Source organism: Hypanus sabinus, unplaced genomic scaffold (assembly GCF_030144855.1).
Source record: "Hypanus sabinus isolate sHypSab1 unplaced genomic scaffold, sHypSab1.hap1 scaffold_272, whole genome shotgun sequence".
NCBI lineage: Eukaryota > Metazoa > Chordata > Chondrichthyes > Myliobatiformes > Dasyatidae > Hypanus > Hypanus sabinus.
This window is the reverse complement of record NW_026780853.1, coordinates 211,784-227,360: the sequence shown is the minus strand read 5'-3', so window position 1 is coordinate 227,360 and position 15,577 is coordinate 211,784. Positions and strand designations below refer to the sequence as shown.

General features: G+C 44.9%; 1 protein-coding gene across 3 annotated transcripts in view; it reads left to right on the top strand.

The window, feature by feature from the left end:
• Positions 1-12,816, top strand: part of LOC132388155 (uncharacterized) — a 306,739-nt gene extending 293,923 nt beyond the window's left edge. For all 3 annotated transcript variants that reach the window (XM_059960505.1, XM_059960503.1, XM_059960506.1), the window contains one exon: positions 12,157-12,816. In XM_059960505.1, the coding sequence (XP_059816488.1) occupies positions 12,157-12,237 (81 nt within the window). In that variant the 3' untranslated portion in view covers positions 12,238-12,816. The remainder of the gene's footprint in view (positions 1-12,156) is intronic.
• The last annotated feature ends 2,761 nt before the right edge of the window (positions 12,817-15,577 follow it).

Genomic DNA, 15,577 nt, shown 5'->3' with positions numbered 1-15,577 from the left:
GGATGTTTTCGATTTGCTTTTTAGCTCGTCCAGCACAACAATGTGGGCCGACTGGCCTGTTCTCGTGTTGTTCTGTTCTATGTTTTATAAGGGGTTGAAAGCTGCTCTCAATTCTCTAAGTGAAGCCTAGTCCTCTTGAAATGAATGCTAACATCACAATTGTTTTCCTCGCGACCGACTCAATCCACAAATTAACAACCTTTCAGGAATTCTGCATGAGGACTCCCATGTCCCTTTGCATTTCAGATGTTTGAATTTTCTCTCCATTCCGAAAATAGTCTAATCTTTTATTTCATCTACCAAAGTGCATGACCATACAATTTCCAACACAATTCCATCTGCCACTTCTTTGTCCATTCTCCTAATCTAAGTCCTTCTCTAGCCTCTCTACTTCCTCAAAGCTACCTGCCCCTCCACCTATCTTTGTATTGTCTGCAAATATCGCCATCAAGCCATCAATTCCTTCATCCAAGTCATTGACATATAACATAAAAAAAATCAGTCCCAGCACAGACCCCCATGGAACACCACTGGTCACTGGCAGCCGAGCAGAAATGGCTCCCTTTATTCCCAGTCTTTGCCTCCTGACAGTCAGCCAATGCTTTATCCATGCCAGAATCATCCCTGTAATACAGTGGGCTCATAGCTTCACTTGTGGCACCTTGTTAAAGGCCTTCTGAAAATCCACGTGCACAATATCAATCAACTCTCCTTTATCTGTCCAGCTTATTTCTTCAAGGAATTCCAATGGATTTGTCAGGCAAGATTTTCCTCAAGGGCATCCATGATTTTTCTTCATATATTCTCTCATAATCCAACCCATTTCCTGCGGGTCAAGATGTAGGCGGCACCGCTGATCTATATGGGGACCTACTTTCTCAACGGCTCCTCTTTTACTCCTTTAGTTCCAACTGCTACATCCATATTATACACACTTTCCCTACTGATTTCCCTATTCAGAGTATTGTCAATATTTTTTATCGTCACAAGGGATTCAGTCTTCCCTGATCTCCCATGCCCAATATCCACCATCAGCCAGGATTTCCCTAAATGTGCCTGGTTTATCCTTAATCCTGACGGGAACATGTCACACCTGGACTCTTGATATCTTGCTCTTGCCATTCATTCCTTTCACTTCAAACAGTCTCACCCTTTTCTAACACTTTCTTAAAACTAATAAAAGTATGCTCACTGGAGCCAAACTACTCTGTAACGGTCAATTTAGTGACTTACCCTGCCTCGTTCAGTTCTGGTCACCTCATTGCAGGCAGGATGCGGAAGCTTTCGAGAGGATGTCGAGAAGATGTACCAGGATTCTGCCTGGATTAGAGAGCATGTCATATGAGTGTAGTTTGAGCAAGATGGGGCTTTTCTTTCTGGAGTGAACGGGGATGAGAGGTGACTTTCCACAGGTGCACAAGATAGTAAGAGACATTGATTGAATCAGAGACCTTTTCTCAGGGCAGAAATGGTGACAGGAGGAAAGTATGGGGGGTGTCAGAGGTAAGTTTTTTTGCACAGAGAATGGTGGGTACATTAGATACTCTGCCAGTGGCAGGGTTGTCGGATACTCTGCCGGGGTGGTGATAGAGGCAGAATCATTGATTCAAGATAGGCACATGGATGATACAACGATGGAGGGCTATGTGAGAGGGAAGGGTAAGATTAATCCTGATGTAGGTTAAAAGGTCAGCACAACATTGTGGGCTGAAGGGACTGTACTGTGTTGTACTGCTCTGTGATCCGCAGACGGGGTCCAGTATTGTAGCCTTGGGACACAGATTCTCTTTTCTTTACTCAGGAAACTTCCCTGGACACCTTTCACAAACTCGACATCATCCAGACTAACATTTTGGGCGACTCAGTCAGTGCTGGGGAAATTAAAATCAGCAACTAGTACAACCCTGTTATTCTGAGCAATTCCTATGCAAACCTGATCCTGAAGTTCCAGCTGACTATTGGGGGGGGAGGGTCTGTAATACAGTCCCACGAGAGTGACTTTCCCCTTCTAGTTCCAACTTCTACCCACCTGACCTGACTTGATGATTGCCCAACGATGTCATCTCAAAGCACCTTTGTTACTAACTCCATCACTAACACAAGTCTCCCTCCTTGCCTACCTGTACCTCTGTCATGCCTGTAGCATCTGAACCCTGGAGCACTGGGCTGTCAGTTCCTGCCCTTCTCTCAGTCATGTTGTTTATTTGGGTTTTCAGAAGGCCTTTGAGAAGGTGCTGCACATGAGACAGTGTAACAAGATCCCAGCCCATGTATTGTGATGCAAATGAGAAAGATTCTTTAGGTCTCAAAGACAAGAGCTCCGGACACAGGGTGTTAATAATAAGGAGTTTATTGACAAGGGGAGAAAAAGCTTGGGAACAACACAAGTGGCTACAATATTCGCACAAGCAAGAGGCGGAGAGGGAAGAGGTAAAAGAAGCTTGGAGAGAGGCTGTTTTTTTTTAAACTGATCGCGGCAAAGAGGCTAGACTGCGCAGGCGCGTGATGTCGCACGCCAAAGGTTTAAAAAGGAAAGGAAGTTTTCAACGATTATTTAAATCACAGCAAGAGGCGGAGAGGGAAGAGGTAAAAGAAGCTCGGACAGAAGCTGTTTTTTTTAAAAGTGATCGCGGCAAAGAGGCTAGACTGTGCAGGCGCGTGACATAGCATGCCAAAAGTTTAAAAAGAAAGACCGCCAAATACAGCGGCCATCGACTGAGTGGACTGAGGCAGAGTGGGTCGGCTTTGGCAAGAACAGGCAGAGGCGAGGTTTGAACAGGGCACAACTGCGCAAGCACATGAAAGTCGGCCCGTGAGGCAGCGGGAGAATTTAAAAAGCGAGCAGAGGCTGAGTCCGAGCTTCAATCCTGGTGAGGTAAGGCCGGGTAAGCTCCTTTAATTAATCTAATTAGGTTAGGAGTAGGTAATGGAGGCAGCAGTTAGGGCAGTTGAGTGCTCCGTTTGCAGTCTGTGGGAAGTCCCTGATGACTACTCCTGCAAAAGGTGCATCCAGCTGCAGCTCCTGACAAACCGTGTTAGGGAACTGGAGCTGGATGAACTTCAGATCATTTGGGAGGCAGAGGCAGAAATAGACAGGAGTTTCAGGGAGATAGTCACCCCTAAGAGTTAGGAGACAGCTAGTTGGGTGACTGTCAGGAGAGGGAAGGGGAATAGACAGGGGGCAGAGCACCCCTGTGGCCATTCCCATCAACAATAAGTATACCGTTTTGGATACTGTTGGTGGGGACGTCCTACCAGGGACAAGTTGCAGTGGTTGCGTCTCTGGCACCAAGATTGGACCCTCAGCTCAGAAGGGAAGGAGGGAAAAGAGGAGAGCAGTAGTGATAGGGAATTCAGTAGTTAGGGGGACAGAAGGAGGTTCTGTGGAAGAGATCGAGAATCCCGGATGGTCTGTTGCCTCCCTGGTGCCAGGGTCCGCGATATCTCGGATCGAGTTCTCAGTATTCTGAAGAGGGAGGGTGAGCAGCCAGATGTCGTTGTCCATGTAGGGACCAATGACGTGGGTAGGAAGAGTGAGGAGGTCCTGAAAGGTGAGTTTAGGGAGCTAGGTGCCAAGTGGATTTAAACTAGATATGAGGGGGGAGGGGAACCAGAGTATAGGAACAGATGTATGGAAGAAAAAGAAGACAGTAAGGTTCTTTGTACTGTTAGAGATAAACAGAGAGAAAAGTGGTGGAGAGTTTCTTAAATGCATCTCTTTTAATGCTAGGAGCATTGTAAGAAAGGTGGATGAACTTAGAGCATGGATTGATACCTGGAAATATGATGTTGTAGCTATTAGTGAAACATGGTTGCAGGAGGGGTGTGATTGGCAACTAAATATTCCTAGATTTTGTTGCTTCAGGTGTGATAGAATCGGAAGGACAAGAGGGAGTGTTGTGATGGAAAATAACTGGTTCTTTGAGTCTCAACAGCAGAGGCCTGGACACACACAGTTTTAATAATAAGGAATTTATTTACAAGGGGAAGTCGGGTCAACACAAGCAACTACAATATACAGAAAGCAGTGTGGGGACAGGGTACAGTTACACATACAAAGAACAAGGGAAAAGCACTACGACAGCTATCCCCTTTGACCTTGGAGAGCTGTGGCTCCCTTACCAGGACAAACGATAGACCTTCCCAAACGTAAATCAATGCACTTACCTCCAATGAGGTAGTCTGTAAGAGAGACCGAGCCAGGCACATGTCTCACCTTTTATAGCATGGGGCTGGGCAAGATAATCCAATGAAGGTGACCAATAATTTAGGTGGGCATTGATTATTTGGGAGGGACCAAATGTTGATTGGTGTGTGGTGTGTCCTCCGACCAGCCAGGTGGCAGTGCATCTGTCACGTGGCCAGTATCTCTGGATACAGGGGGAGGTGTTGCGTTGCTTGTCAGAAAAAATATTAAGCGGTGCTCTGGCAGGATAGATTAGAGGGCTCGTCTAGGGAGTCTATTTGGGTGGAATTGAGGAATGGGAAAGGTGTAGTAACACTTTTAGTGATGTATTATAGACCACCTAATTGGGGAGCGAGAATTGGAGGAGTAAATTTGCAAGGAGATAGCAGATATTTGTAGTAAGCACAGGGTTGTGATTGTTGGAGATTTTAATTTTCCACTCATAGACTGGGAAGCCCATACTGTAAAAGGGATGGATGGGTTGGAGTTTGTAAAATGTGTGCAGGATTGTTCTTTGCAGCAATACATAGAGGTACCAACTAGAGAAGGGGCAGTGTTGGATCTTCTGTTAGGGAATGAGATAGGTCAGGTGATGGATGTATGTGTTGGGGAGCACTTCGGGTCCAGTGATCACAATACCATTAGTTTGAATATAATTATGGAGAAGGATAGGACTGGACCCAGGATTGAGATTTTTGATTGGATAAAAAGGCTAACTTTGAGGTGATGCAAAAGGATTTAGAAGGAGTGGATTGGGACAATTTGTTTTATGGGAAGGATGTAATAGAGAAATGGAGGTCATTTAAAGGTGAAATTTTGAGGGTACAGAATCTTTATGTTCCTGTTCGGTTGAAAGGAAAGGTTAAAAGTTTGAGAGAGTCATGGTTTTCAAGGGATATTGAAAACTTGGTTAGGAAGAAGAGAAGATATCTACAATAAATATAGGCAGCATGGAGTAAATGAGGTACTCAAGGAATATAAAGAATGTAAAAAGAATCTTAAGAAAGAAATTAGAAAAGCTAAAAGAAGATACAAGGTTACTTTGGCAAGTAAGGTGAAAATAAATCCGAAGGATTTCAACAGTTATATTAATAGCAAAAGGACAGTGAGGGATAAAATTGGTCCCTTAGAGAATCAGAGTGGACAGATATGTGTGGAGCCGAAAAAGATGGGGGAGATTTTGAACAATTTCTTTTCTTCAGTATTCACTAAGGAGAATGATATTGAATTGTGTAAGGTAAGGGAAACAAGTAGGGAAGTTATGGAAACTATGACAATTAAAGAGGAGGAAGTACTGGTGGTTTTAAGAAATATAAAAGTGGATAAATCTCCAGGTCCTGACAGGATATTCCCTAGGACCTTGAGGGAGGTTAGTGTAGAAATAGCAGGGGCTCTGACAGAAATATTTCAAATGTCATTAGAAACTGGGATGGTGCCGAAGGATTGGCATATTGCTCATGGTTCCATTGTTTAAAAAGGGTTCTAAGAGTAAACCCAGCAATTAAAGGCCTGTCAGTTTGACGTCAGTGGTGGGTAAATTGATGGAAAGTATTCTTAGAGATGGTATATATAATTATCTAAATAGACAGGGTCTGATTATGAACAGTCAAGATGGATTTGTGCGTGGAAGGTCATGTTTAACAAATCTTATTGAATTTTTTGAAGAGGTTACGAGAAAAGTTGATGAGGGTAAAGCAGTGGATGTTGTCTATATGGACTTCAGTAAGGCATGGAAGGTTAGTTAGGAAGGTTCAATCATTAGGTATTAATATTGAAGTTGTAAAATGGATTCAACAGTGGCTGGATGGGAGATGCCAGAGAGTAGTGGTGGATAACTGTTTGTCAGGTTGGAGGCCGGTGACTAGTGGTGTGCCTCAAGGATCTGTACTGGGTCCAATGTTGTTTGTCATATACATTAATGATCTGGATGATGGGGTGGTAAATTTGATTAGTAAGTATGCAGATGATACTAAGGTAGGTGACGTTGTGGAAAAATGAAGTAGGTTTTCAAAGTTTGCAGAAAGATTTAGGCCAGTTAAAAGAGTGGGCTGAGCGATGGCAGATGGAGTTTAATGCTGATAAGTGTGAGGTGCTACATTTTGGTAGGAATAATCCAAATAGGACATACGTGGTAAATGGTAGGGCATTGAAGAATGCAGTAGAACAGAGTGATCTAGGAATAATGGTGCATAGTTCCCTGAAGGTGGAATCTCATGTGGATAGGGAGGTGAAGAAAGCTTTTGGTATGTTGGCCTTTATAAATCAGAGCATTGAGTATAAAGGTTGGGATGTAACGTTAAAATTGTACAAGGCATTGGTAAGGCTGAATTTGGAGTATTGTGTACAGTTCTGGTCACCGAATTATAGGAAGGATGTCAACAAAATAGAGAGAGTACAGAAAAGATTTACTAGAATGTTACCTGGGCTTCAGCACCTAAGTTACAGGGAAAGATTGAACAAGTTAGGTCTTTATTCTTTGGAGCGTAGAAGGTTGAGGGGGGATTTGATAGAGGTATTTAAAATTATGAGGGGGATAGATGGAGTTGACGTGGATAGGCTTTTTCCATTGAGAGTAGGGGAGATTCAAACAAGAGGACATGAGTTGAAAGTTAGGGGGCAAAAGTTTAAGGGGAACATGAGGGGGAATTTCTGTACTCAGCGAGTGGTAGCTTTGTGGAATGAACTTCCAGTAGAAGTGGTAGAGGCAGGTTCGATATTGTCATTTAAAGCAAAATTGGATAGGTATATGGACAGGAAAGGAATGGAGGGTTATGGGCTGAGTGCGGGCCAGTGGGACTAGGTGAGAGTAAGCGTTCTGCACGGACTAGAAGGGCTGAGATGGCCTGTTTCCATGCTGTAATTGTTATCTGGTTATATAGACAAGCGTGGGAAAAGTTGGGTCTGCAGTACAATACACGGGAAAACAGTGTGGGGACAGAGTACAGTTACATATACAAGCAAGAGAAAAGTAACTACAATATCTGCTCACCTTGTCAATGGGCAGGCACGGCTCTTTGCTGAAGGGACAACAATAAACACTCCTACAACCCTACTCAATGCACACTTTACCATGTGTCTCCAGCGCTGTTCTGCAGCCTTCAGCCTGGAGTGAAGCAGGGTGGTCCCTCAGGGATGGCAAAAAAAGAGAGCGAGACACATTTAGCACCCTTTATAGGTCAGGGTGCTGGAGAGTCCAGCCCAGGTGATCAACTGGGGGCCAACAGCTTGGTGCTAGATGGGTTTGTTATGTACCCCATAACTGGGTGTCTTACCAGCAAAGGTAGAAGTGTCCGTTGGAGTCTGGTACTATTTTCAAAACAGTGTTTATTAGTAAAATATACAAATCAATATTAACAATGCAAATATACAGATAATACACGTTAGCAATACTAAACCTAAAAGTGTGGGTATAATAATAATCAATAATAAACAAACTCTATCGATGTCTAGGGGATAATGAATTGTCATATGTGAATATAAAGTTCAGTCCAGTTCATACAGGCTGAGGTAGTTGTTGGTCGATGTGTTGTAATTGTTGGAGAGAGACAGAGAGAGAGAGAGATCAAACGGTGACAGCCAGTCAAACCTTCCTTTATGATCTTGATTCGTCGATGTGTTGTTGTGGCCATTCAGGTATGTCCCCTCTGTCCTTTAGCTAGACCGTTCTTCTATGGTGGACTCGTCACCCAGGCAAGGGTGGACACACACACAAGCCCCCACCGGCCTCGCTATAAACACTGTGAGTTAAAATTGACCGATTCTTTGTTCGGTCTCCGATGCCCCACACTTTTCTCGTGGGTTCCAACACTTAAACAGTGCTCACTAGTGAGTCTCTTGGTGCGTCTGAGGGGTGTCTCCCCAGACCTCACTTTTTATCCCTACTCACGGGGTCTCAGATGTCAATCAGATTTGAATGGCTTAGCCCATCAAACCAGCCCACTCCGGCTCTCCATTGCGGAATTTTAATGAACAGAATAGTACCGAGTAAACAGCCCTCTCTGGAGCCGTGAGTCTTACAGGAGTCATAACATCGTCTCTCTCCCTTGGTGTTATCTCGCCCTTGTCTGAAGCAAATGTTCCAGTCCCAGTATGTTTTTATTCCATCTCTTTCTCTCTCATTAGCAGCCTGGCAACAGCAACCGTTTGTAATTCTCCCAGGGGAGGGGGACATGGGCAACCTTGCACCCTTCTGCCCATCAGAGCTGTTCATCCTTCGTAACAGGTTAATCCAATTAATGTGGCCAATGGTTAAGTGTGCATTGATTAGTTGGGGGGGCGAAATGTTGACGGGCAGGTGGTGTGACTTCCAACCAGGTGAGGGCAGTGCTGTCTCATGACAAGCACGGCTCTCTGGATACACCATGGTATTACAGGAAAGGTATGAGCATGGACAGAAGATTGGCTAATTGGCAGGAGGCAAAGAGCGAGAATAAGGGGGGCCTTTTCTGGTTGGCTGCCAGTGACCAGTGGAGTGTTGCAGGGATCAATGTTGGGACCGACCGCTTCTTTTCTTGTTACATGTCAACGATTTGGATGAAGGAATTGATAGTTTTATGGACGATACAAAGATTGGTGGAAGAGGTAGTGTTGAGGAAGCGAGGTGGGGGGAGTGGTTGCTGTAGAAGGAGTTGGACAGATTAGGTGAATGGGCAAAGAAGTTGCAGATGGAATATAATGTAGGGAAGCGCACGGTCATGCACATTGGCAGAAGGAATAAAAGCATGGACTATTTATTAAATGGGGAGGAAATTGAAAACTCAGTGACTTGGGAATCCTCCTGCAGGATTCCCCAGAGGTTAACTTGCAAGTTGAGTCGGTGGTAAGGAAGGCAAATGCAATGTTAGAATTCATTTCAAAAGGACAATAATGTAAAAGCAAGGATGTAATGCTGAGGTTTTATAAGACATTGGTCAGACTACACTTTAGACTATACAAAAGGTGTACTACCATTGGAGAGGACCCAGAAGTGGTTCACAAGATTGATGTTAGGAATGAAAGGGTTAACATTTTGAGGCATGTTTGATGTCTCCAGACCTATACTCACTGGAGTTTAGAAGAATGAGGGGAGAATCTCATTGAAACCTATCGAATATTGAAAAGCCCAGAGAGAGTGGATGTGGAGAGGATGTTTCCTGTTGTGGGGAGTGTAGGACAAGAGAGCACAGCCTCAGAATTGAGGTCATCCATCCTGAACAGGGAACAGGAAAAATGTCTTCAGCCAGAGGGTGTGAATCTGTGGAGGCTAAGTCATTGAGTATATTTACAGAGGAGGTTGATAGGTTCTTGATGATGCAGAATGTCAAAGTTAATGGAAAGAAGGCAGGAGAATGGGGTTGAGAGGGACAATAAATCAGCCACGATGGAATGGCAAAGCAGACTCAAGAGACTAAATTTCCTAACTCTGCTCCAATGTCTTGTGGTTCCGGAGCCAAATGGTTGTAGAGTAATAACTGTTCCTGAACCTGGTGGTATGGGACAAAATGCTTCTGTAACTCCTTACCGGTGGCAGCAGTGAGAAGCGGCCTGGCCTGGATTGTGGGGCTCCTTGATGGTGGATGCTGCTGTCTTGTGGCAGTGCCTCCTGTAGATGTGCTCGAAGATGGGGAGAGCTTTTCCTGTGATGGGCCAGGCTGTATCCAACACTTGTCACATGCTTTTCCATTTCTGGGCATTTACCCCATGACCACCACCTATTCAGAGACCTACCCCACCAGCCTAGTTTAGACCTCCTGTGTTAGTTTCCCTGCAAAGATATTGGTTTCTCTCGGGTCCAAGTTCAACCCGTTCTCTTGTACAGTTTCCCTCTGTCCCAGGAACCTGAATCCCTACCGAGTGTACAAGCTGCAGAGCCACAAAGTCATCTGACCTACCTTTCTGTTTCAGTCCTCACCGGCAGAGTAAACCGGAGACCATTACCCTCGAGATCCTCCTCCTTACCCAACACCCTCTGCTCATCCCACAGGATCTCATCCCTTCTTCTACAAACTGTATGTCGTCGGTAACAGCTCGTACAGTGACCTCTGGTTGTTTGCCATAACACCGTAAGACACAGGAGCAGAAATAGCCATTCGGCCCATCGAGTCTGCTCTCCCATTCCATCATGGCTGATTTATTCTCCCTCTCAACCCCTGCCGTCTCCCCGTAGACCTTCGATCACCTTACTAATCAAGAATCGATCAATCTCTACTTTAAATGTTCCCAGTGATCCAGCCTCCACAGCCGTCTGTGTCAATGAATTACACAGATTCACCACCCTCTGGCTAAAGACATTGCTCCTCATCTCTGTTCAAAAGGGACGTCCTTGTATTCTTAGACTATGCTGTCTGGTCGTAGACTTCCCCACTACAGGAAATATCCTCTCTACATCTACTCTTATCTAGGCCTTTCAATATTCAATAGGTTTCAATGAGATCCTCCCTCATTCTTTTAAACTCCAGTGGGTACCCGCCCAGAAACCTCAGATGTTCCTTGTACATTAACCCTTCCATTCCTGGGATCTTTCTTGTAAACTTCCTCTGGACCTTTTCCAATCCCAGCACTTCCTTTCTGAGATAAGGGGCCCAAACTGCTCCCAATACTCCAAGTGCTGTCTGACCATCCCCTTATAAAGCCTCAGCATCACATCCTTGATTTAATAATCTAGTCCACTTGAAATGAATGCTAATGATTGCCGGACCCTTCAAGAATATTCCTCAGCTCTCAGAGACATCCCTGACCCTGACACCAAGGAGACGACACACCATTCTGGCATCTCTCCTCTGGCCACAGAATCTCCTGTCTGCTCCCCTCTTCACTACCGAGTCTCCCATCACTCCCGTCCTGTCTGACTGCAATCTTTCCCTCTGAGCCTCAGAGCCTTTCACAGTGCTGCTGCTGGTCCCTGCAAGAACATCTCTCGACAGTATCCATAGAGGTGTAGCTGTTAGTGAGGGGAATGGCCACAGGGGAACTGCTGACTCCCTTTACTTTTCCCAGTGGTCACGGAGCCTGCACCTTGTGTGTGACCAGGTCAGTGAGTCTCACATCTGGTGTTCTCAGCTCCTGAATGATGCAGAGTACCTCCATTTCCTTGACCTGGTCTGTCAGGAGCTGCAGCCGGGTGCCCCTCTTGTCATTGTAGTCATCAGGAAGACCGTGTGTTTCTCTGACCCTTACCCCTTGCAGGAGGAGCACTCCACTGCCCTGACGACCACTTTGCCTCCAGCACCTCAGGTACCTCCTCATGCCACTACACTGGCCCACTTCACTGTGACTTCTCCGCTTGACCCTCACCTCTCCTCACTGCTGCCCTCGGAAAGGAGGTACCAGAGTGTAGGTCACACACCACCAGGTTCAGGAGCAGTTATTACCCTCCAGCCATCAGAGTCCTGAACCAGTGTGGATAACTTCACTCAACACTGAACTGATTCCACAGTGTATGGACTCACTCTCAAGCACTCTTCACAACTGGTGTCTCAGTATTATTTATTTACATTTTTTACTTGCACAGATTGTCATTTACAGTTCATTGTCAGTCTGTGTGTAGTTTTTCATCAATTCTGTTGTATTTTGATGTTTGACTCTGAATTGCATCAAGAAAATGAATGTCAGCACCTGGTCTGGCTGCTGGGGAGGGAGTGAACGGGATTCCACTCGACGTGCTGGGGGAGCGGGCGGGTGCGATTTCCCACACTGTCCAGTCAAACCGATTTGCCTGTTTGTGAGGAAGGGGTTCCTGAACCATTTCCTGAAGAAAATGATTCCTGTGGGTGGGGGTGAGGGGCGGATGGTTATTTTAGACGAATGGGAATTGTCTGATTAGGAAGGAATGGAGTTTTCCTGGTGCAGTTCTTGGTGTGGAGGAGAAGGGAATCTCCTGGTGGTAAGTGATGGATTCTGTAGGTGATGAGGGGAGGGTCTCTCTGTTGTCCTGACCCCCCTCACAGTGCGGTCTAACTGTCTTTCTTCACCATTGACACCCCTGTCCACAGGTGCGTGAGATGCTGATGGAACAGCTCCCCTGCAAGCACGTCCTGTCCAAGAGTGAACACGACAATGGGGGAGGGAATTGAGAAGGAAGGTGTCAGATAGTGATCTTCCAACGTGTCACAGGCTGATGGACGGTGGTGACGTGTGTGAGGTGTTCGTGGGGTGTGGAGTGGGGTACCAGGTGGTGGTTGTGGGAAGATGGTGGGAAATCTAAATGTCAGTGAAATATCTGCATGAGCGTGTATCTGGTTGTTCTTCTGTCATCTCTGTAGCTTATTAACAAACAAGTTACTCTTCTGTTAGTTACCGATTTGCATTATTTCTCAGTTCAATGTAATAATGGCTTTAATCCAAGTAATGAAAGACACATTAGTGTTCCTGTAATGTGGCTCCAATTATTTCTGTATTTCTTATGCAACCAATGATATTGTGTTACTGGAGGATGTACCACTGTTTTACTTCTACATTGATCAGTAATTAAAATTAATACAATAAAGACATAACGTTCATGCACATGTTGCCGGATAACTTGCTGATAAAGGAGACCAACCTGCACAGGCTACAGTGGTGGTAATGGTAATAGTGAGGGTAGTCTGAGGTTACCAGAAGGCATAGGAGCAGAATTAGGCCATTCGACTCATCAATTCTGCTCTCCCATTGCATCATGGCTGATTTATTTATTATCCCTCCCATCCCCGTTCTCCTGCCTTTTCCCCATAACCTTACTAATCAAGAACCTAACAACCTCCACTTTAAATAAACCAAATGACTTGTCCTCCACAGGCGAATGAATTCCCCAGATTCACCACCCTCTGGATAAACAAAATCCTCCTCGTATCTGTCCTAAAGAGACATCTATCTGTTCTGAGGCTGTGGCCTCTGGTCCTAGACTCCTCGACTATAAGAAACATCCTCTCCATGTCCACTTGATATAGGTCTTTCAATATTCGATTGCTTTCAATTAGATCCCCTCTCATTCTTCAAAACTCCAGCGAGTGAGGGACCAGAGCCATTAAACACTCCTCATACGGTATCACTTTCATTCCCAAGATTATCCATATCCCAGTGTATCCTCTCATGGACATCTTTATTGTGTGCAACTCCACCAATTTTTACGTCATGTGAAAAAAAATGAGATTAGATCAGATTATGAGGACACTCAGTCCTCGTTTATTGTCATTTAGAAATGCATGCATGAATAAATGATACAGTGTTCCTCGTGAGTGATATCACAAAATAAAAAAAAGGACAAACCAAGACCCACGCTGACAAAACCACATAATTATAGCATATAGTTACAGCAGTGCAAAGCAATACCGTAAGTCGATAGACGCAGACCATGGCTGTGGTTTTAAAAAAGTCTCAAGTCCCAATCGACTCCAATAGTCCGATAATATCAGTCAGCAAAGGGAGAAACTCTCCCTACCACAAACTTCCAGGCACTAACGATTAATGCCTCGGAAGCACCCGACCACAGCAGACTCTGAGTCCGTCCGAAAACTTCGAGCCTCCGACCAGCCCCCCCAATACAGCCTCCCGAGTGCCATTCTCTGCTGAGCGCCTTCGACCTCGTCCCGGCTGCCGAAACAAGCAAAGACAAGGTCTCAGAGGCCTTCTCCTCTGGAGATTCTGGACCACACAGTAGCAGCGGCAGCGAAGCGGGTATTTCAGAAAAAATACAAAAAAACAACCCATTTACAGTTTCATGCAAATCATAGAACATAGAACAGTACAGCAAAGTACAGCCCCTTTGGCCCCACATCTGCCAACCCATTAACGTACTCCAGGATCAATCTAACCCTTCCCTCAGACAAGTCCTGCACTGTTCTATCACCCAAGTGCTTATCTAAGAGTTTCTTAAATGTTCCTAATGAATTTGCCTCTACCACCACCCCTGGCAGGATGTTCCATGCACCGACCACTCTGTGTGGAAAGAGAAATTTACCTTTCCCCCTTATACTTTCCTCCAATCACCTTAATATTCTGTCCCCATGTGTTGTCCATTTCTGCCCTGGGAAGAGTGTCTTTGGCTGTCCACTCAATCTGTGCCTCTTATCTATTTTTTTTGTAATTTATTGTTTTATTGAAGTTCATCAAAGAGCTCTATCCAGCATGTATTTACCTTGGTTACATTTTTAAGCGTCTTATTAACATATTGTCACATCTGTAAATACCGATAAAAATCTTGTTTTTCTAATAAGTGTTTCTTTTTAAGCATTTCAAAACTGAACAGTGTTCCTTCTTTCATTATGTTGCAAAGAACTGTTATTCCTTTAGCTGTCCAGTCCTTAAATCTAGCATCCAATTTATTTGGTGTAAAATCCGAGTCATATGCACACCATTTAAGAATTGCAATATCTCCTTCTGGATTATATTCTTTTATAGTAGTTTTCCATATTTTAAGAGTCAATTTCACCCATGGGTTATCAATAGTATTTATGTACCTTTGCAGGTTGTTATCAGACAAAATTTCTTGTATGGGGATGGGAAGTACCCGCTCCTCAATGTTTTTCCATTGAGTGTCATATGATGGGTTACACCAACATATCACAGCTCTCAACTATGCTGTAAAATAATAATCTCTAAGAGAAGGTAGGCCCCATTCCCCCTTTTCCTTTGCTAATTGCAAAGTTTTGAGACGAACTGTAGGCCTTTTACCCTGCCAAATTGAGGGGTCTATGGGAGGAGCCACAGGAGCAGTCAGCAGAGGGGCATGTCCAGACAGGTATACACATAGTTTACCACACAAATATACCTTGATAACGACGCAGACTGGGAGACTGTTTCGTGGAACACCTACACTCGGTCCGCCAGAAAAAGCAGGATCTCCCAGTGGCCACACGTTTTAATTCCATGTCCCATTCCCATTCTGATATGTCTATCCCTCCTCCTCTATTGTCAAAATGAATCCAAACTCAGGTTGGAGGAACAACACCTTATATACCGGCTGGGTAGCCTCCAACCTGTTGGCATGAACATTGACTTCTCTAACTTCTGTTAATGCCCCTTCTCCCCTTCTTACCCCATCCCTGTCATATTTAGTTGTTTGCCTGTTCTCCATCTCCCTCTGGTGCTCCCCCCCTTTCTTTCTCCTGAGGCCTCCTGTCCCATGATCCTTTCCCTTCTCCAGCTCTGTATCACTTTCGCCGAACACCTTTCCAGCTCTGAGCTACATCCCACCCCCTCCGGTCTTCTCCTATCATTTCGCATTTCCCCCTCCCCCCACTACTTTCAAATCTCTTACTATCTTTTCTTTCGGTTAGTCCTGACGAAGGGTCTCGGCCCGAAACGTCGACATCGCTTCTCCCTGTTGATGCTGCCTGGCTTGCTGTGTTCTACCAGCATTTTGTGTGTGTTGTTGATAACATCTTGTCCCATTCATTGAAATGATTTTGATTAATCTCAATTGGTAGGGTCTGAAAG